Here is a 21,822-nt window from a genome sequence, read left to right on the forward strand (position 1 = left end):
ATGTGTTCCTAGAGGGTCTGGAACTTGAAATTTTTGTGAGATTGCTAGGGTAAAACAGGGGTGTTACTTCTCCCTTATTAACAGATACATTGGAAAAATAGACTTTCTGGCTGTGGCACTACATTTACCTCAGGCTTCTGTATGGAAGAGTATCTATGGGAGTAGCCATTCTTAATTCGGTCCCAAACAGCTTGGGATTGATTTACTTAGCTGTTCAGTGTGGAGTATATCCTGTTAGTGGCCTAGGACAAGGGGCTTCTGGGTGAAGGATGCTCTACGGTCAGTGCTCTGTGGAGTAAGGGACTCGCTCTGAAGGTTGTGCTAGGTAAGTGGTAAGGAAGGTGAGGCTCACTCAGTGGCTGATACACACTTATTTGGCTATAAGTCTTTTTAAAATTATTATTATTACCTTTTAGACTTAATTTTTTAAATACACAATATCCCAGAGAAGGCAATATATATTCTGGGATAGGAACAAAAAGCAGAGGACGATTCCTTTGGACTCATGAACACATAAGACAGCCATATCCTCTAGCAGGACTGTTTTACATGTTGTCATAAGGAATGTTGTCATTGCTTTAAATCATCCAAATACGAGGAGATCTTACATTAAAAGAAAAAAGTATTTTTAAATTTTGTTAAGCAGTAGTCAAGACATTTTTATACAAATATTACAAAGAAAATGGAGACATCATCAAAAGCAATGTGTGGGCACCATCTAAATAATTTTTAATAATGTCTGACATACATGTCATGATAAAAATGTGTTTTGGGGCACAAATATTTACAACTGAAACAAACATTTTCTTTTAAAACCACTCTAGTTCTTAAACTCAAGCAAAGGTTAAATTTACATGGCTTTCTTCTTCCCTACCCGTAGAGAGCACAGATGTTGAGAAGAATAGAATGCCATGCCAAATACCACAGATGTAACCTTTGCTTCCCCTGCTGTTGGTACATGTATTTAATCCATAGATATGAGGCTATCTCCAAAACAATAAAGACCAAAGGCTTGAAGAAATAAGGCTTGAATAAGAAAAAAACGCCTTGACTGGGGAAAGTCCAAAAGAGAATAAATATTAAAGTAAATTTACCTAATTACTATAAAACAAGACCAGAGATGTGAGTCCATTTTGTCTGTTTTAGAAAATATCTGATGAAAATCAAACTCTAGAATGTATTTGGTGTTGCTTTATTACAATTGGAATATAACATATTTTAATTAAAAATTGGATTCCTTTTGGGGGGGTGAATCTTTGAGAAACAGTATAGAATCTAAAGTCTTAAAACCTTATTCATCCGGTTTCAGATTTCCCACAAAACTGACCTTTAAAGTGCTTACTCGCTGAGATTCATAAATGATGCGGATGATGAAAACCCACAAGAGTTTGAAAAAGTTAGTGAAGTACATGGCTTTAAACTGCATATGAAGCCAAGCTTTCTTCATTGAATCAAAACGCCATCTTTGAATTCAGTGCAGAGGAGGATAGGAGGATCCAGCTGTGTTTTATTAAGCTGCACATTTGAGGTATTTACAAAACAGAAACAAAGACAAAAACCCTGTAAAACAGTACTGCTCAATCACTATGTAGTGTGGAGATTCTTTTGTTTAAAAACAAAACAAACAAACAAAAAAAGCCTGGGTCAACGTGCAGTTTCAAGTCTGGGATTTAGTTCAACATGTGTAAATCTCTACATTTAATCCTTAACACTAAACAACATTTTTACTGTTATCTTTCAGTGATATAAAGATTTGTTTAAATTCCTGTTGTAATTTCTTATATGATAAATAACTATAGCAGTGAGTTGCGTATAAAATTTTTGGTAGCCTCCAATGTCTGAGAGGGCAAAGGACTCCCAAGGCCTCCATAGTGCCTGCTTAGTTGTTTACCTACCCTGGTTCTCTCCTGAGAAGATGTAAGCAGAACACATTCCTTACAGCTTACACAGTTGACACACTCTGATTCCTGTCAAATGGTTCTACACACTGTGATTCCTGTCAAATGGTTCTACAAACTGTGATTCCTGTCAAATGGTTCTACAAACTGTGATTCCTGTCAAATGGTTCTTTTAACTTTTCTGTTACAAATTTTCTGCTGTTTTGTTGTTCTTCTCCTTCACTCCTCTGTAGCCTAACCTACCAAAGCAATATTTTCCCAGGTGACCCAACTCACTTGTTTTTAGAATGTCTGTTTCTTATGATATTCTCTTCTTTCTTCATTCTTTTAAGTTTCCTTCATTATTTTATTTTTCCTTGTCCTGTTTTATTCATTTCTATACCTTTCCTGAAAATACCACCCCAAATAATTTCCTTTCTGCAAAGTCAATAAGAGAATGATTTTAAAACAAAATAATGAAAGAACAAGAAGCATGCAACAGGTATATTGGGGAGATAGGCAAATTTTTCAGAGTTGTTAAAAATACCCAACTTGATACCTCTGTGTTGGCTTGGAGATTACCTGACTTACCATGATGCCCTAAGCTACACCTCAGGCTCCACTATGACCTGTAAGAACTCGCTTTCCTGCACAGTTCTAACAAGCACCCCTGAACACCCTTCCTAACCCCTGAATCTGTCATCTTTTTATGTTCCCCCTGTATTCCCTTCTGCTAGAAGTATTTGCAGTTGTCAAATCGCATGAATTTGATTTCCACTACACCTCATCCTTCGGTCAGAATACTTGTGTGCACAAAGTTTTGTAATTCTATTATTGATAACATTTATTCATGCTATATAGGGAAATGATTCTAAAATGAATGAGTTTTTCAGTGTGATATTTGTAAATACATGCATTTTCAAAAACACACACTACACACACAGCACACTTAGGTACACATTCCCCCAAACATAGAAATAACACACACACACACACACACACATCACGAACACATCTAAACGACCCAGATGCCTGCAGCGCCCCTAACAGTGACTTTGTCACATTTTATCACCTCCTTTGTTTTCAAATAATCACAGAAAAGGGCTATTCATAAGCTGTAAAGCCATGTTTTGTCTTCTCTCCTGCACCTGCCAGCGATTACCCTGGGAATCACTATTCTCTCTAATTGACAGTTTCTAGTTTACACACATGCTAGAGAACATGCAATACTCATCTTTCTATATCTTCTTTATTTTACTTAATATAATGTCTTTCAGTTCTATACATTTTGCAGTAACAGGGCTTCATCCTTCTTTGTGGCTAAGTCGTACTTCATGGGAATAAACAGGCACTACGTTCTCAATATCACTCACCGGCTGATGGACTACCAGACTCATTCCATACCTTAGCCACTGTGAATAATACCAGAGATGAGCATGGCCATGCAGATTTCTCCTTGGTTATTTATTTCAACCCCTTTGGATATATCCCAAGACATGGCCAAAACTGGATAGTATGGTAGTTCTTTTTGTCAGTATTTTTAGGAATCCTTACACCTTAATTTTTAACAACTCTTCAAATTTTGTAAGGTCCATTTTTCCATGTGTCCACCAGCATTTCTCTTTCTCTTTTTATTTTATTTCATTTTTGCAATGCTGAGAATTAATCATATGTATAATCATATATAATATATATGTATCACATATGTCAGCTATGGCTGTTTTATTTAACATCCATTTTACTGGCTTTGGTTTCCATTTCCCTGTTGGTCCCCTGGGTTTTGAGCAATTTTTTCTCATATTTGTTGGCCATTTGTACTTGGTTTTTTGTTTTGTTTTGTTTTGTATTTATTTATATATAATAGATATATTTATATCTATTTAGATCATGTGCATTGTTTATGACATGGATAGTTCTTAAAAATTTATTTCTCTTATCACATTTAACCATCCCAGATTTACTGTGTCTTTTATATACAAGTAACTGCCAATATCATGCTAACAGGAATTTCAGAAAAACTAATCCTGATTCTATTTTGTCAACAAAAAATTGGCTTTTTAAATGAAAGGGCAAACATTATATTCCAACTACTTTTATTTTGGTTTCTATTTTCACATTTGAATACCTTGGGAAAAGTTTTTTTCTAACCTACTTATAATCTCTATGCACTACAAATGAATTCTAAACTCAGAGAAAAGGTAGTAAAAGCCAGCTAAATGTATCTCACCTTTTAATTACTTTGTAAATCCACATAATTGACATCAAAAAATGCAGATTTGATAACTTTTCAACAATTTTTTGTGTAATTGCAAACATGTATTTTCCACCTTTAAACAAAAACTTTAATGACAAAATATATAATTAAATTAACATACGCTAGTCTGACTCTCGCTGTTCTAACAAATACCTGAGAAAATGCCCCCTTAAAGCAGGAAGTATTTGAGTTATCTCACCCGGTCAAGGTTTCAGTTCACTACGTTGAGCCTAGGCAAGGCTGAGCGTGAGGAGCATGAGATCATGTGGAACAGCTCATACCATGATGGATAAGAAAGAACACTAGACAGGGGAGAGAGGAAAACAAGAACATCACCCTTCAAAGGCACCCCACAGTAACCTACAGACTCCTACTATGCCCTACCCCCTAATGTTTCTACTACCTGCTAATATCCCATCAACTATGACTCTAATAACTAATTAATGTGCTGATAAAATCAGAGTCCTTGTGACACACCCGCCATTTGATAGAGCCACCAGCTGGGGAACAAGCTTTCAACACATGAACCTTCAAGTCACCTCATATCTAAATCACAATACCAACTATGAAAATAAGTATCAGACTTTATATCATTCTCCAAAATTAATTAAACCAACATTTAAGGATAGAATGAAGGATATTTAGCACACAATTTATACTATAGTTTTTAATATACAAATGCTAGATACTGCGTAATATTTCTGTACTAGAGCCTGTAAGAATATTTTTGGGACTAACTTTTTCAATTCTCCTTTATGTTGATAATACTGTGATATAAATTAGGAAAGGTATATTCTGGGTCAACTTAAAGAATACCTTAAAACAGAGAATTTCCATCTATTTAAAGACAAAAGGAAGTTACCTAAACTGACAGCTACATTAGCATCAGGTAATTACCATCATTTTTTTTTTTTTTACCTACTTACTCTCCAATTCTAAACAAAAACCTAGGTTCAGTGAGCTTAGACTTTTGTTGGTGGCTGGTGTTAAGGGGGTTATACCCAAGAATACACTCCCATACTCAATTTATAGGTGGAAATTCCAGCATAAATAATAGAATTAATGTACACAGTCGAGAACTAACTTGAAACAATTTTTTAAAAAGGATACAGAGGTTACTTTTCTCAGCTGTGACTAAACACATGGCAACAACATAGGTAAGGAAAGACTTACTACTGGCCGTAGTTGAGGGCACAACCATGGTGGTGGGGAATGTCCCCAGCAGGAACAGCCCAGTTGGTAGCAAGTGCAGCAGGAGGCAGGGACAAGAGATGCCAGCCCTCTGCTAGCTTCCTCCTCTCCTAATCTTCCTCAGTTAAAGACCCCAGCACCTTCATGGAAGATCTCTCTGATCCTCTCTGGCAGTGCTTTCCCAGACATACCCCAAAAGGTGTCTCCTAGGTTATCAATACCCCATCCAGCTGAAAATGAAGGTTAGCCAGCATCACCACTGTTATTTGAATAAACTGTGAAGAGAAGGAAAATTATCAGAAAACTGTCTACAGAGAAAACAAGTTAATTTGAAATAACCTAAATTCCATGTTTAAGCGTTTTCTTTCCACAATGTTTAGTATTGACAAATATTTGAGAAAGACTCAAATGCATGGTCTACTGACTTTATATGTGGTACTCTTTCAAAAAAATTTTTTTGCTTTGTTAAATAACTGAGGCCTATTATTTCATTGTAAATGTTACCAGAATGTCACCTATATTTGCTTATTAGCTAACAAAACAATTCTATAATTGATATATTCATAAACAGATAAAATGAATTATAAGCATAAAATATTTAAGCTAAATAAGTGTCTTAGTCATTTCCATTGCTATTTAGAGACATCATAACCATGGTAACTCATGGCAACCATGAGGAAAAGCAAGACAGCCTGCAGGTAGATACGGTACTGGAGAAGGAGCTGAGAGTTCTTCATCTGGATCCACAGACAGCAGCCAGGAGTGGGGGGTTGGGGAGGACACTAACTGGGCCTGAATTAAGCTTCTGGAATCTTACCCCTGAAACACACCTTGTCCAACAAGGCCACACCTCCTAATCCTTCTAAGTAGTGGCACTCCCTGATGATTAAGCATTCATATATGAGCTTATGGCCGTCGTTTTTATTCAGACTACTGTAGACAGTTACATAACAAGTAAACCCTCTCAACTAGTGCCACTCCCTCCTCACCAATCACTCAAATAAGTGAGCCTATGGGGTCCATTCCTATTTAATCCACCACAATAAGTAACTATAAAATGGCCTAACACATTAAATTTATTTTTACTCATCTAAAAAAGGCCACTGCTTATCAGCTGCTCATGGGAGTACTGTGTGATTGGTTTTCATGTCTAAACCATTTTGAGCTGTATGCGCCTGCATTTTATATAATATATTCCAAGTATGTATGTGTTCACTTTTCCCTCACCAACGATTAAATCTGCATAAAATACTACGGAAGGCTGGCAAGATGGCTCAATGAATGGAAGCACTTGCTGTCCAGCCTGACAGCCTGAGTTCCATACCCAGAGCCCACATGGTAAAAGGAGAGAACTGACTCCTACAAATTGCCCTCTGACCTCCACACTTGCATACAGCCTCTCACCCCACAAAATAAATAAATATAAAAAATACAATGTAATTATCACCAACATGATAAAATTGCACTAAATGTCATATGAATAACAGATAACAAAACATGGTAATGTATTCTGATAATATGCTACTAATTTTATTGTAGAAATTTACATTAGTTTTCAATAATATTTGGTAATTAATTTTTACTTAAAAATAACCATGTATACAACCAGATCATTAAAATTATAAACTGTACCAGTATGAAATGTTGACTTTTCAAAGCCATTGCTAGTCTGGAGGGATGGCTTGGCAGTGACCAGTGCTAGCTGCTCTTGCAGAAAGCCTGAGTCTGGTTCCCAGCACCCAAGGCCTGTGGTTCACCATAGCCTGTAACTCCAGTTCCAAAGAATATGACACCCTCTTCTGGCCTACACAGACACTTCACTCACATGCATAAACCCACAAATACACATAAATAATAATAAAATAAAATCTTTAAAGCCACTACAAATTAATTAAATGTCATCATTAAAACATATGTTTTCTTGTTGAAGCCATGAGCCCAACATCAAGGAATTCTTAGGAATTCTTAGGAAGGAGAATAGGACTTTAAGAAATTTACACTCTACAATTTAATCATTAAAAAGATGTAATATATGTGTATCCATTACGCATAGTAAGGGAGCCCAAAGTAATCAGAACAGAAAACGACTGATTTAATTCTTGTTCTTCACACAAAATGAGAAGTACTCTATGTAAAATGAAACTCTGGTGTTAGAAGGTAGCTCAGTTGGTAGAGTGCTTGTAAGAAGTCCTGGCTGCAGGCTGGAGAGATGGCTCAGTGGTTAAGAGCGCTGACTGTTCTTCCAGAGGTCCTGAGTTCAAATCCCAGCAACCACATGGTGGCTCACAACCATCTGTAATGAGATCTGGGGCCCTCTTTTGGTGTGTCTGAAGACAGAGACAGTGTACTTACATATAATAAATAAATCTATAAATCTTTAAAAAAAAAAAGTCCTGGTTGCAATTCCCAGCACTGAATAAATTTGGCAGGGTGATAAACACCTGTGATTTTAGCATTCCACTGGTGCAGCAAGAAGATAAGAAATACTGGCCATCTTTGGCTACATAAAAAACTTGGGGCCAGCATGGGATACATAAAAGCCTACTTTAAGAACAATACAAAAAAGAAACCAAGTAACACAAAGGTTTGTGACAAAAAAGAATTAATTTAAAAAATATACTTCAAACCCATATAATAAGATCCCTAGTATTTTCTATAAAAAACTACTTTAAAAAAATTGGCAGATGAAAATTGCACAAAAATATGATACATTATCTCCAGTTCTCTGAGAGTTTAAATAAACAGCTTAGTTTCAAGAACCTCATTTACATATATTTCTAATATGTGTGATGCACACACATTAAATACTAAAGAGAATGTAAATTCCGCGGTATATTATGATTCAGTATTTCATTCACTGCCCACACACAAATGCCTAGAAAACTTTTAGTCTTTTTCCTTGACGCTAGGTGGCCCTGAAGCCTTCATTTGCATTGTTTTTCAAAGGTTTTATTGTATGGTTAAACACTGCCCTCTTCTGGTAACTTGAATTACTTGTATTACCTACACAAAATTCTTTATGGCTTATTACTGAAATTTTTTGACAAGTTATGTGCACTATTAGTTAATAAGTAAGTGCTCTTAGCACAAATCAAGCAAATTTTTTCTCAAAAATAACCACAACAATAAGAAAGCTCACTGGCATTTTTTTTTCAAATAAATGTGCTATAAAAGGAGACTAAGCTAGGCAGTCTAAGTTTACAGATAAATCTGCCACTAACTAGAAACTGGATCTTGAACTGACTCTGTAAGCACTCTAGACCTATTATAATATTATTTGATTGAGTCTTCAGCCTCAAACTTCCTGTACTTCTAGACTTAGGGGAAAAAATACTTGTTTTTAATACCCTTGTATGAAATAGAAGCCTAATTATTCATCACATACTCTTTATATTTACTGTTTTATTAATAAAATATTGGCTTATATTGCGTGAACTCTCTTTAGAAAAAAGGCTCAATTTCTGTTCCTCCCTGTTCAAACATTCTTTCCCTAAACAATGCATAGCAAGAGTTTACAAAATTGTGAGGCAAAGTAAATTCGAGAAACTGAGTTTTCAAGTATTTTATAGTATTGCTTTTGATAAAAGGGGAGGGAGGTAATGTTAAACCAAGTGGCCAAAAGTTAATAGGTAAGAAATCGACCACCGAAGATTCCAGATTTTTTTATGTTACTGTGATAAATTAGATTAAGTCCAACCACATTTGGGAAGAAAGAGCTTGGTACCTCAGTTTTATCTATGCCACCATTTCATTCTTCCTCATATGTCACAATTTCTTTCTCTGATGTATCCCTTATACAACCTCCCTGGCATCTAGTTAATTCAGGCTCTAAACTTCTTAAACCTGCACATTACAGTTCTAATAGTCAACTGGTTTCAAAATGCAGTCTGAGTACCAGCATTAGAAGGATACTTGAAAGATGTGCTATCTCCTGGACCCAATACACTGTACAATATAAAAACTGTCACATGAATCTCATGTATAATCTTATATGCTCAGGTATAGGCCTTAAATACTCAAAAAGAAACATATGACTAAAAGACTTAAAAGCAGGCTAATTGCAAAGAAAGGAAATCAAGAAGCCCTATCATTTAAATCTGATGTGAACTTATAAAATGTATGTAGTAATAGAAAACTAAAGACATTTCTAAATGATTATTACAGTGTGTGTCTGTGTGTTTGTGTATGTGCATGCGTGCGTCTGTGTGTGTGTGTGTGTGTGTGTGTGTGTGTGTGTGTGTGTGCATATGCCTCGCCTCTCTCCTCCAGACATGTTGCAGACTTGGTGACAAGCATCTTTACTCACTAAGCTTCTGTCCGACCTAGTTCCCCTTATCTTATTTCTCCAGAAAAGTTGCATTTACACACACACACACACACACACACACACACACACACACACACACACACACACACACAAAACAAACAAAAAAAAAATTAGGCTCTCCCAGACTTGAAACTATGCTCAAAACTGAGCCTGTGCTTCAGGGATGCTCAGACCACGGGTGTGGCAGGTAGGTAACCCCACTACCATCTCAGGTCCTCTTCTAGGCCACCTTATCAGGGGTCCCGCCCACTACCCTCCAGGGTACCAGGAACTGGAACCAAACGCCCGAACCACACTACGCCTGCGCATTCTGTCTGCCAGAGAGGGTGGAGCCAGGGCCGGATACAAGTCGCTTTGGGCGGGACTTAGGGTCAGCTCATCTGCGGTGCAACTGGGCTTACGGCGGAAGTAGCGTTATGGAGCGAAATGTTGAAAAGAGACCGGGTTCCCTAATGTGGGAGGGGCTTAGAAAAAACCGGAAGCATGAGGCGGGCTCAAGAAGGGATTCCGAGTTAAAAGACAGGGTTGGGGCCGGAAACTGGCGACGTAGGTGGGGTTTAAGGCTCGTTGCGCCTGCGCACAAAGCGACCGGCGGGATTCGTAGTTACTTTTGAACCGGGTGGCGGGGAATAGCTAGAGGAGCCATTAGGGCGCCATCTACGGAGGGGTTGACAGTGTTCTCCGTTCGATCTAGTGATGGCACAGCAGCTCGCCCGGGACCAAGGCATCACCCTGCGTGGGAGCGCAGAAATCGTGGCCGAGTTTTTTTGTGAGTGCTGAGCGCGGACCCTGCAACCAAAGATAAGCTGCCTGGACCGGGCCTTAGGACGTGTGCTAGAGCGGAACCACCGGATCCTCCCGGGGGCGGGGAACGCAGGCCTGGGCCTCCTGGAATGAAACGGGGCTGACCTGGGGCATCATCTCACTCGCTCTTTGAAAGCTGGGGGTCTGCGTTGACCTCCTCTGAACCACATACTCTGTGTTTACATTTAGCGACCCGGTGAAATTCGACATTGCTGGGTTAAAGATTTTCCGTGTTGTTTTGTCCCTACTCTGATTTCTGGAAGAGTTTAAAACGTTAATACATGTTTATGGCTTTATTTCTTTCGCTTTCAGCATTTGGCATCAACAGCATTTTGTATCAGCGTGGCATTTATCCGTCGGAAACCTTTACTCGAGTGCAGAAATATGGACTCACCTTGCTTGTAACTACTGACCCCGAGCTCATAAAGTATCTCAATAATGTGGTAGAGCAGCTAAAAGGTAATCACGTTTTGAGTTTTACACCTTAGAAGTTTGCATTTGTAAGTGTCCCAAGTAGCTTAAAGCAACACGCCTTCTCAAATGTGATTCTGAATTGGGAGAAAGCAAGTGATGGAGGGAATTTCCACCTCTTCTGTTTTTTAAGTAGGCTGAATGTCTTGATGTTAGACATCTTAAAGCTGCTTTAGAAATGGGTTTTATAGGTTAACCAGGTGCAACAAATTGGAAATTTTACCCAATTAAAATGATCTCATCTTTCTGTGTTTTGCTCTGTATCTCCCAATGTAATCTTACAAAATACCAATTCTAAAAGCATTGCAACTACCCTTTTTTCCCCTTTGAGTTTTATGTGTATGGGTGGTTGGTTTGTTTTAATTGTTTTCATTATAGTATCTGTTGCCTTTTTGTTAACTTCAGCATTAAAATGGCCTTTTGGTGACCACCTGAACATGGTTAACTTAACAACTCTCTTTAAGGCCGTTTTGTTTTGCTTTTGAGACAGGTCTCTCTATAGCTCTGGCTGTCCTTGAACTTGCTATGTAGACCAGATTGAACTCAGAAAGATCAGCCTGGGTCTACCCCCTCCAAGTTCTGGGACTAAAAGGCATTTGCCACCGTGCCCAGCTTAAAGCCATACTTCTAAACATTCCTTGCAATTCGTATCCATAATAGAGTATCCATCAACACTTGTGCAGGTTGGGTATGAATTCACAGGCAAAAGAGGTAGGGTTTTTAAGCATAAGATCTGCTTTGAATTCTGGTGTCTGGATCGATCCTCTTTTAATCCCCTTCAGTTCACTTACTACCAAGGATGATAGTTTAAAAACACAAGGCTAATTGGTCATGCTGCTTAAAACACAGTTGTGGCTTTCCTAATTCTTAAAAGTATAGTTTCATTAATTTAACACTTAAGATTTTATGTAGCATCTTGATTTTTCATAATTCTGTAATTACTTTATTAAAAAGCATTTACTTTGCAATAGTCTGCATACATATACATACATACATAGATACATATGCACGCCCTTGCCATTTAAAGCCTGTATTTGCCTCTCCTTTGTACATTTAATGTAAAAACAAATCCTTCCCTCACCTACCAGAGTAGTGAGATTTTTCTTGTGCTCTTATACTATCGCTCTGTTCTGACCAGCCACCACAGATGTGACTGGCAGTGGTTAGATTAAAGCCTATGTCCTATGCTCTTTCTGTGAATCACAGTGAAGTACAAGTTCACTGCTCCGTGATGCACTGGCTTCCACCTACTAGTAATGTGGAGAATTTAAAACTTGGTTAAATTGTTAGTGAAGAATTTTCTTCCTTGTGTATGAAAGGAAGGCAAATACCACTGTGAGGATTTTGTAGGTGGGAAAGTGGGTCTTCAGCAGAGCGTCTCTGCCATAGGTTAGAGTGTAAGAGCTGCCTTGTGTGAGTCTCTGCCATAGGTCAGAGAGTAAGAGCTGCCTTGTGTGTTGCAGAGTGGTTGTACAAGTGCTCCGTTCAGAAACTGGTAGTGGTCATCTCGAATATTGAAAGTGGCGAGGTCCTTGAAAGATGGCAGTTTGATATTGAGTGTGACAAAACGGCCAAAGAAGAAGGGTAAGTATGAACTGAATTGTTCCTGCTTTAATTTGCTTTTGTAACTTCTGTTGCTGCATGAGTTCACATTGTATTGAACTGATGTCTTCCAGTTACTGTCTAGGGTATGTTTTTAAAGATACTTTTGTTAGTTTTTGAGGGATTTCTGAGTTCCTCATAAACTGTCAGGGATTATGTGGATAAGATGCTTTTAAGCGTGCTGTCTTTGTGAGATTTGACCTTCATGTTTGTGGTTATACCCAAACCTCTTACAATATAATATGCGGGCCATTTAATCCCTGGCTTATACAAGAGATGATCCTAGACTCATTCCTAATTTAGATGAAGCTCTACTGTACTTCATTTAATGCCGTGAACTTTGTAAACTGAAGTTTGCATGAATTCTACATCAGAAATGCCTACTATGCTAGACATACACTCTGTATGTTACTATAATGAAGTGCAGTTTGTTTCTGAAATCTCCCATCTGTAGACGTCTTTAGCTTTTAAAATATTTTGTATGTAGTTTATTTTACTTGACCCAATCAGGATTTAGATATTTAGATGTTACTTTTTTAAAAATGCCAAAATTCAGGCTGAGAAATGGCTCATTGTTTGGGAGCACTGACTACTTCTCTAGAGGACCCAGGTTCAATTTCCAGCATCTACATGACAGCCCACAGCTCTCTGTAACTCAGTTTCAGGCAGTCCACAGCTACAGGTATGCATGTGGTACACGTAAATGTGTATGCAGACAAAATGCCAAAATTCTATCAAGATTATGTGTTGGAATCCATTTTCCTTTATATTAAAGACCTACTGACAATACACTTACTGAGAGTGGTTGAGAAACTTAGTATTCACCATGCACTGAACGACCTGATATCAAGATCAACCCTAAAGGATGATGACAGATGCAGATGTAGTAACCCAAGAATATCGTTAGCCATTGATCTCTAGTCTCCTAATGTACTACTTCTGTATTGTTGGAAGCATTTTGTTCAGATAAATAGTTATCAGTGTGTTTTAATTAACTTAATAAAACCTAGAATGAATTATTTCTTTGATTCTTTTATAGTGTTCGTAGAGAAAAGTCCCAGAAAGCCATACAGGATGAAATCCGTTCAGTGATCAGACAGATTACAGCTACTGTAACATTTCTGCCACTGTTGGAGGTTTCTTGTAAGTATTATACAATCTCTTGACTTAAATCTGCTGGAGAAAATGTACACTACTGTTGGAAGGATTCCCCGTTTGTTAAATCTCTTAGTTTATCATTGCCTTGTAACATAAAATGGGATATGGGAGGCAGAATATAGCACAAATAAAAAGATGCGTATTCCAGAAAATGTGAAGACAAGGACTGAGGAGATGGCTCAGTGGTAAAGTACATACTGAGCAATTGTCAGGACCTGCGTTAGGATTCCCACCACCAGGATCCTCCAGGTGGTTGTGATGGCTCACCTATAACTTCAGCCAGAAAGGCAGCAATAGGACCATCAGAGCAATCTGGCTACTGAAACTGTCCGTATTGGCAAGCTCTCCACTTGCTTGAGAAGCCATGCTTGGTGAATAAAGTGCAAAAACAGCCATTATTTTGTGGACTCTACCTGTCTGTTCCACAAACACACTCAAGAAAATGAAGAAAAAATGAAAATGCCAAAAAATGAAAGTATACAACAATACTTTTGAAAATTTCTCACAATTTTATTACTATTATTTTCTACTAGGAAGTATAATGCTCTGTTCTACGCCCAGTTTCTATCGAGGAAAATAATCATTAGATCAGGCTAAGCTACCTTTTTTAGCAAGAGGTGGTTCATAGTGAGTCCCATTGAGAGAGACAGGAAGGACAGCTTTACTATTGAAAAGTTCTGTACTTTACTCTCATCCCGACTTAGGTTCGTTTGATCTGCTGATTTATACTGACAAAGATTTGGTGGTACCTGAAAAGTGGGAAGAATCGGGACCCCAGTTTATTACCAATTCTGAAGAAGTCCGTCTACGCTCATTCACTACCACAATCCACAAAGTGAACAGTATGGTGGCCTACAAAACACCTGTCAGTGACTGAAGAGACGGTGAGGAAAAGAATGGAATTGTCATTCTCAAATGTGTTTTTCCAGAAACTAAGTCAAATGTAGTTGATACATTTTCTTGTCTTGTTCAATTTTCAGATGAAGAAAACCAAGATGTGATGTTGTTCGATGTGTCTTATTGCTCCATTTCTTGGGTTCCTCCTGGACTTGCCAGAGTCCAGTAGATTTTGTTAGCATTGTGGAATGAATTCCTTTAATAATGGTCATTGTAGACAGAGAAACTTGTGTTAAAATGCTAAATTTCCCTAATGATTTAGCTTGACCAGGATAGAAAGAAGCATCTAAATGTAAATACAGCAGAAGGTATCAAAGCTTTTTAGTTCTGAGAGTCAGTCGTGAATGCTGCCTATCTGGATCCATGGAGAGAGGCAGAGAAGACAGCTTTACTATTGAAAGTTCTATACTTTACTCTCATTCCCAATTTAGGTTCATTTGATCTGCTGGTTTACACTGACAAAGTTTGGTTGTACTTGAAAAGTGGGAAGAATCGGGACTCCAGTTTATTACCAATTCTGAAGAAGTCTGTCTGCGCTCATTTACGACCACCATCCACAAAGTGAGTAGTATGGTGGCCTACAAAACCCATCAATGACTGAAGAAACGGTGCACAAACCATCCCTCACCACAGAATACCTTCTGCTGTGTTTATATTTAGATGCTTCTTTGTATCTTGGTTAAGATTCTTCCAAGCTAAATCATTAGGCGAAGTATTTAACTTTTTAACAGAAGTTTTTCCATCTACAATGACCATTTTTAAAGGAATTCATTCCACAATGAATCTGTTAGTTCCCCTTAATAATGGACAGCACTCTTGTTGACTCTATGGTAAGTCCAGAAGGAACCCAAGAAATACAACAATAAGACACATTTCTGTCTATATAGACCCTGTGTTAAAATAAATGGTAATTATTTGATTTTGGTGTATATATCTTGAACTCACAAAGCAGTTGATACTGTTTAATTTCTGTAATAAAGAACTCTTATTTTAATGTTTTATAAAAATCAAGCTTTAAATGACAGTGATACAAAAAATTAACCCTTTGTGTTTAAAATTTGTGTTACAGTATCTTTGATATTTAATTTGGTATTAATACAATCAAATACTTCAATGGATTGAGTGCATGGATTGTGTTCCTTTTGATTATGTGATGGGGGGTGGTTTGTGCACTGTAAACTCGGGTGCTGATTGCTGTGCCCAGAGAACTGGTTGCAATCTGAAAGTCAGCAGTTGCAGTCTTGATGCTGCTATTGTCATGATAGTAGATGAGGCCAGCTCAGTTATAGCGCAAGAAGCTTGTAATAAAGATACCATGTCTCTGTATCATTTATTTGGGAACAAACGTGGTGTAGAAAAGCCTCCAAAATTACTTTTACGTTTGGCAGCACTTTATTAACCAGTCAGAAGTGATACACCATGACACTGCCGACTTCCAGACTGCAACCAGATCTGGGCACAGCAATCAGCATCTGAATACAGAGTCCACAAAACCATCCCTAACAACTGTGTACTACCTTCTTCACAACAGTGCAGCTAATGTGAAAAGGCAAATGTCCTTTGAAATTCAGATATTATCGTGTTACCCTCATGTTTCTTATGACTTGAGCACCAAGCAGTCCTTTGCTTCATTGCTATTCTTAATAGATATATTGGTTCTAATTTTCCAACACTTAATTTTTTTTCCAGAAAAATGACAGCTTTGTTTATAATAATTTTGAGGTTCTATAATATCTGTAAATCACATTCTTATAAGTTGATCATATACCTGAAAACATTTCATACCTCTTAGAGATTTTATACTATTTAAATACATATTTTAAAGTCAAGGAGTCAGGCTGAGTTTTTTTGGAAGTTGGAAATATTTGGCCTTTAATTCTGAGAATTGTCTTGGGAGAAAGGTATTTCATCTAACAGCCAAAAGATTTGCGACCAGCACCTAATTCATGGGAAGTCAAGATGCTGTTATGACCTGGTGGGTCTCCGGGTCAGACCTGAACTCTTACTCACCCATTTACTATAGAGGATACCTGTTTCTGTTTAGTCCACTGAGGCCTGAAATGAAGCCCAGAAGGTGAACCCACTTGTGGTGTTCAAGGTCCTCAACCCGAGAAATCCAATCTAACAGTGATTTCTACTGTTACAAATCCATTCCAATAGAAAAACAGGGCATTGGAGGTGGGGGGGTGTTACCATCCCAGTCAAAAATTCTGACCCAGAATTGTTCCTGACTAAAAGAACTGCAGGGACAAAAATGGAAAAGAGACTGAGGTAAGGAGGGAGGTGTAGTCACCAGCCCAAATTGGGATCCATGTCAAGGGTGAGGTTCCAAGGCCTGACACTATTACTGAAACTATGGTGTGCTTACAGACAAGAGCCTAGCATGTCTGCCCTCCAAGAGGCCCAACAAGCAGCTGACTGAGACAGAAGCAGATACTTAGACCCAACCAAGGGACAGAAGCCAGGGACCCCAAAGTTGAATTAGGGAAAGGCTGGAAGAAGTGGAGGAGGGGTACCCCATAGGAAGACCAGCAGTCTCAACTAGCCTGGACCCCCCAAGATCTCACAGACACTAAGTCACCAACCAGGCAGCATACACTAGCTATTAATGAGGCCCCCAACACGTACAGCAGAAGACTGCCTTGTCTGGCCTCAGTGAGAGAAATTGCACCTAACCCTCAAGAGACTCGAGGCCCCAGGGAGTGGGGAGGCCTGGTGGGATTGCGTTGGATAAGGAACTGGGAGGGAGATAAGGACTGGACTGCAAAAAGATTAAAAGATAATTTTTAAACAGAAAAGACTACGGCAGACCTGAGCTTACATAAGCTAGAAGATCTAAACTGTGCATTAGGCCCTTGTAATGCCTATTCCTGGTTGTCACTGGTTGTCAAGGTGACTATTTCTGGAATGAACTATAATCCAGAATTGGAGGGCAGACCTGTGATCCAGATCTTGAAGCAGAGTGGCCATGAAAAGCTTAGTCCCGGGCAAGATAGCTTTTAATCCCTGGAGGCTGAGGTAAGGAGATCTCTTGAGTTCAAGTCATCCTGGGACCAGGCAAGTCCCAGATCCAGTATACACCTTTAATCTGGACCACACCTGCTGGAGGCCTACATGATTCACTCTTTGACTGCTTCCACTTGTCAGCACATCTGTCCTACTTCTGTACACAAGACCAGCTTAAACAGCCAGCCTTGTACAACTGAGCAACTACTAGGTTCTTGGACTTCCCATCCACAGCTGCCCATTGTTGGGTTAGTTGGACTTCAGACTAAGTCATTACAATAAATTCCCTTAATATAAAGAGACATTCCATAAATTCTGTGACTCTAGAAACCCTGACCAATACAGACCTTGTTCACTGTTTTTTGGTTTGTTTGGGTTTTGTTTGGTTTTTGGTGTTTTTGAGTTTTTTCAAACATTTTTCCAAAATGTTACCTTGTTCACTTAATATGTTACTCTCCTGGCCAGGACCTGAGATACTGATTCTATTTTCCAGCTTTTGTCAGCAGAGGGCAGCCAAAACTTGTCTGGAGTTTAGTCAACCTCCACCTTTTTGTGCAGATCATAAAATTAAGTTACTGGAAAATTGAGGGCTCTGGAGTCCAAGAAGCAGCAGGGAAGTGTCCCAGAGTACAGTGAACTGGCACTGAGGCCAGACAGAGCATTGAGTAGAAACGGTTAGAAGACACCCAGCACCTGCAGTTTTCACAGCCAAGTCCCTCCTGTGGGAAGCCTAAGGTTTGGGATCCTTAAAGAAGCAGGAGTCCATCAGTCAACGGAGCTGCTGTGAACGCAGGCCTGGAGTTGAGAACATGCTGCCATCAGTGGTCCAAAGGTTCACAACCAGTGGGGGTGGGGGGGAGGTGAACACCAAGAATAAGCAAACTTGCTTCATGTGTAAATATTTTTCTATTATTCAGAAGATAATACAGAACTAGACATTGAACTAGAGCTCATTATATATAGCACAGGCTGAGGATTTGTAGCATCTCTCCCAATTCCCTTCCAAGGCTGGGATTGCAGGCATTAAACTACCACACATTAGTGCTTCCTGCTTTCTGACACAGTCCGTTTAAACTGATAACTGCAGTGCTGCTGTCTCCACCACCCTTCCCCACATACTTCATCCTGTAAAACTATTCCTAGGACTGTTAGTTCCTGATGCTCCTACCGGAATCAGGTAGCTGACTTCCTCTCTCAATGAAATCATTAGTCATCTCTTGTCTTTTATTATCCTGATGTCCTCAGGGTTACCCATACAGCATATTTAAGAATTCCCTTTTGAATGAGCAATATTGTCCTATGTGGGTTTAAACCATACTTTATCTGTTTATCCATCTGTGCATGTTTGGGATATTTTCATGTTTCAGCTAGTGTGAATATTGCAGTTGTGACTGGATATACATATATTTAAGTCCATACTTTTAATCATTTGGGGGATATACCCAAATACACTGCAGGAGTGTATAAAAGTTCTGTTTCTCAAATTTTTGAGGAGCCAACATACTGTTTTCTGCAATGGCTGTCAAGGACAGTCACGTCTCACAACATAGCCAATTTATAAGTAAGTTCTAGTTTGTTTCTATCTGTTCAATACATTACTGCCAGTTAAAGATTTTAAAGCCTCTTGCTGATATTGTACTGTCTTTGAAGCCCTTCCAGTTTTTAATTGTTGTGGCACATGTCCTAATGTAAATGTTTGTGATGGTTATGTCTCCTTTCTGTACTGACCCTGTAAAATATATAATACCTTTTGTGTTCTGTCTTTCTGATTGAAAGTCTTTTGCCTTGGGTTGATCCACCCATCTTTTCTCTCTTCTAGTTGTACTATACCTGAAATAAGTGTTTTCATTAAAAAGTCTGGCTGGTGTGGTATTTCCTAGTGCTTCCTACTTCTCCCAGAGCGCCCTACCTCCATAATGACATTGGAGAGAAGTTCAGCATTAGCTATTACATAAACTGTAATTAGTAAGGAGGGTGGCATCAGAGTACTTTCTTCTTAAAGGCACATACCTTTAATCCTAGCATTCTAGAAGCAAGAGGATCTCTGGGAATTTAAGGCCACCCTGAGCTACATACAAGACCCTGTGTCTCAAAAATTAAAAAATAAATTAATTAAATTAAAAATGTAAGCCTCAGCCATAGTCTGGGCCATATGTAAGAATCGTCCAATGACCCCTTTTAAAAATGCAGGTTCCCTGGATCTGATAAATTAGCTAGATCTGTGGGATGGGAGATAGGGTCCCTGAAAATTCCTCCAAGGGACTTTTAATGCCTAGCAGGATGATTACTAGTGAATAGATTCTAGAAGTATGGAAGTCCCTAGCCTCTGTGAAAGACAGGTCATTAGGAGAGTGGGCCTGCAGTAATTTGGGATTGAGAAAGGTACAGAGATGAGACTACTAGCATTTCTGACCTTAAAAAGATCCTTGAAGACTTGATGTGAGGGCAGTGTTACCCAATGAGCTTGTCCCTTTACAGGTTCTTATCCCTGTACAAAATGTACTCGAATTAATTGGAGGCCCAAAGTTCAAACCTAAAACTCTGTAAGTTACCAGAGAGCATAGTGGAAGCACTTTACAGTATTGGTGCTGACATTAGTTTTTGGACAGGACTCCAGGGCATAGGAAATAACAGCAGAGGCTCACAAATGGCATTGCATCCAACTAAAAGGCCCAGCAAGGAAAATAGCCACCACAGTGAAAGAGTACGCTACAAAATAGAAGAAAATATGTGTCTGCTTATTTGGGTAGAAATCCCAATGGTTAGCTTTAATGACAACTTGCCGAAAATTAAGAGTTACCTCAGTAGGACCTCAATTGAGCAATGAATTGATATGGGGTGACCCATTCCAAATGTGGGTGGCACCTTTCGGAGGCCACACAGATAAAAAGGGTTTGACAAAAGATTATATTGTTGCTATAGCTGATTTATTTTTGCCTATACCAAAACCCTTGTTTCAGGGTTTTGATGCTGGATTGGGCCTGCTGAAGCATCCAGCCCCGTGCACTGAGGTTTAACCTCTCCAGTGAGAGCCGTTGTGGGACTGCTCAAATTGCTGAACACCCAGTCTCCAGGACCAAACAGCTACCAGGTTCTTGACCTCCCAAGTGTGATTGAACTTCTACTCTTTCAAAGCAAGCTGATTCAATAGATTTTATGTTTTATGTATACACATTTTTTTATTCTGTTGGTTCTTGTCCTCTACAGATCGTTAACTAGCATAGAACTTTAATATCCATAATGTATAAGGAACTTGCAAATTTTAACAAGTATTATTGAAGTTTTTTAAGATGGACAAATGATCTATACAGAAATTTTTCAAGAAATTTAAGTTCCCAACAAATACACTAGGAAGGTCAAAATCCTCAGTCTTCAGAGAACTGCAAATTAAAACTTCAGTTACAGAATGATATTAGCCATAAAAATGAAACCATCGTTTTCAGTAAGGTGGGTAGAACCACATGACTTTGTCAAGTGAAATGAGGACAAAAAGGCGAGAACTACACTTTATTTATGAGGCTAAAAAATTGTTGACTTGAAAGTAATAAACAGCAGATATTGGTGGGAGTTAATAGGGAAAGTTAGAGCAGAAGAGCTTATTTGATTCATGCAGTTTATGGCAATATAACACTGTCACAACATATATACAATCAATATATTGATAAGTGTCTCATGATATCCACCATATCTATCAGAAGCAAGCCCCTACCTGTCTTTCAGCACCATTTCACTGGACCTTTTGTTGGTGTCCTGATCCAGTGAATTGCAATGTTATACATTGAAATTCTAGGCCTCCTGCATAAAACTAAAAACTAGACTTGGTTTAAAATAAGTGGTTTCTTTACTCCATTATGTACTCAGCTAAATTTGAACGGGAAACCATTCTTGTACTGCTGACAGTTGGCAATGAGTTTACTTTTTGAACACTTATTTTAAGCATGTGTACATGATTGCAAGTTCCCAAAGAGGCCCCAGGTCTGCAGTTACAGGTGTCTGCAAGCTAGCAATTTAACACATGCTCTTAACCATCTCTCCTGCCTGGCAACAAGTTTTTTCTAGCAATTTTTATGCTGTTGAAAGAACTGAAAACCAGGCACAATTCTATGTCTGGTCCTAAATATGTTTGTATTTTCTGGCAAAATGTTATTTGTTGTTGCAAAAAAAAAAAAAGTTGCATCTTTGATTTCAAGTGTCTTACTCTGTTTTAATCCAAGTGCTATACATCACAGCCATGG

The 21,822-nt window shown here is 38.6% G+C and overlaps 1 protein-coding gene across 3 annotated transcripts; it reads left to right on the forward strand.

The window, feature by feature from the left end:
* Positions 1-10,142: 10,142 nt before the first annotated feature.
* Mad2l1 (mitotic arrest deficient 2 like 1) lies at positions 10,143-21,770 on the forward strand. Of its 3 annotated transcripts, none has more exons than XM_032906375.1 (6): positions 10,143-10,418; positions 10,766-10,912; positions 12,388-12,508; positions 13,566-13,669; positions 14,389-14,568; positions 20,548-21,770. In XM_032906375.1, the coding sequence occupies exons 1-5, from the start codon at positions 10,346-10,348 to the stop codon at positions 14,559-14,561; spliced, it is 618 nt and encodes a 205-aa protein (XP_032762266.1). In that variant the 5' UTR covers positions 10,143-10,345; the 3' UTR covers positions 14,562-14,568; positions 20,548-21,770. The 3 variants fall into 3 exon arrangements, with proteins under 3 accessions (XP_032762266.1, XP_032762267.1, XP_032762265.1); XM_032906376.1 differs by lacking the exon at positions 20,548-21,770 and adding an exon at positions 14,665-16,410; XM_032906374.1 differs by lacking the exon at positions 20,548-21,770 and adding an exon at positions 15,013-16,410.
* The last annotated feature ends 52 nt before the right edge of the window (positions 21,771-21,822 follow it).

The sequence above is a fragment of the Rattus rattus genome, chromosome 6 (assembly GCF_011064425.1).
Source record: "Rattus rattus isolate New Zealand chromosome 6, Rrattus_CSIRO_v1, whole genome shotgun sequence".
NCBI classification, from domain to species: Eukaryota; Metazoa; Chordata; class Mammalia; order Rodentia; family Muridae; genus Rattus; species Rattus rattus.

What these genes read in the sequence shown, in the direction of transcription:
- Mad2l1 (XM_032906375.1), top strand. Translation starts at nt 10,346, where the DNA reads ATGGCACAGCAGCTCGCCCGGGACCAAGGCATCACCCTGCGTGGGAGC. An exon ending in AATCGTGGCCGAGTTTTTTT is followed by an intron (nt 10,419 to 10,765) that starts GTGAGTGCTGAG and finishes TTTCGCTTTCAG; the next exon opens with CATTTGGCATCAACAGCATT. An exon ending in GCCACTGTTGGAGGTTTCTT is followed by an intron (nt 13,670 to 14,388) that starts GTAAGTATTATA and finishes ATCCCGACTTAG; the next exon opens with GTTCGTTTGATCTGCTGATT.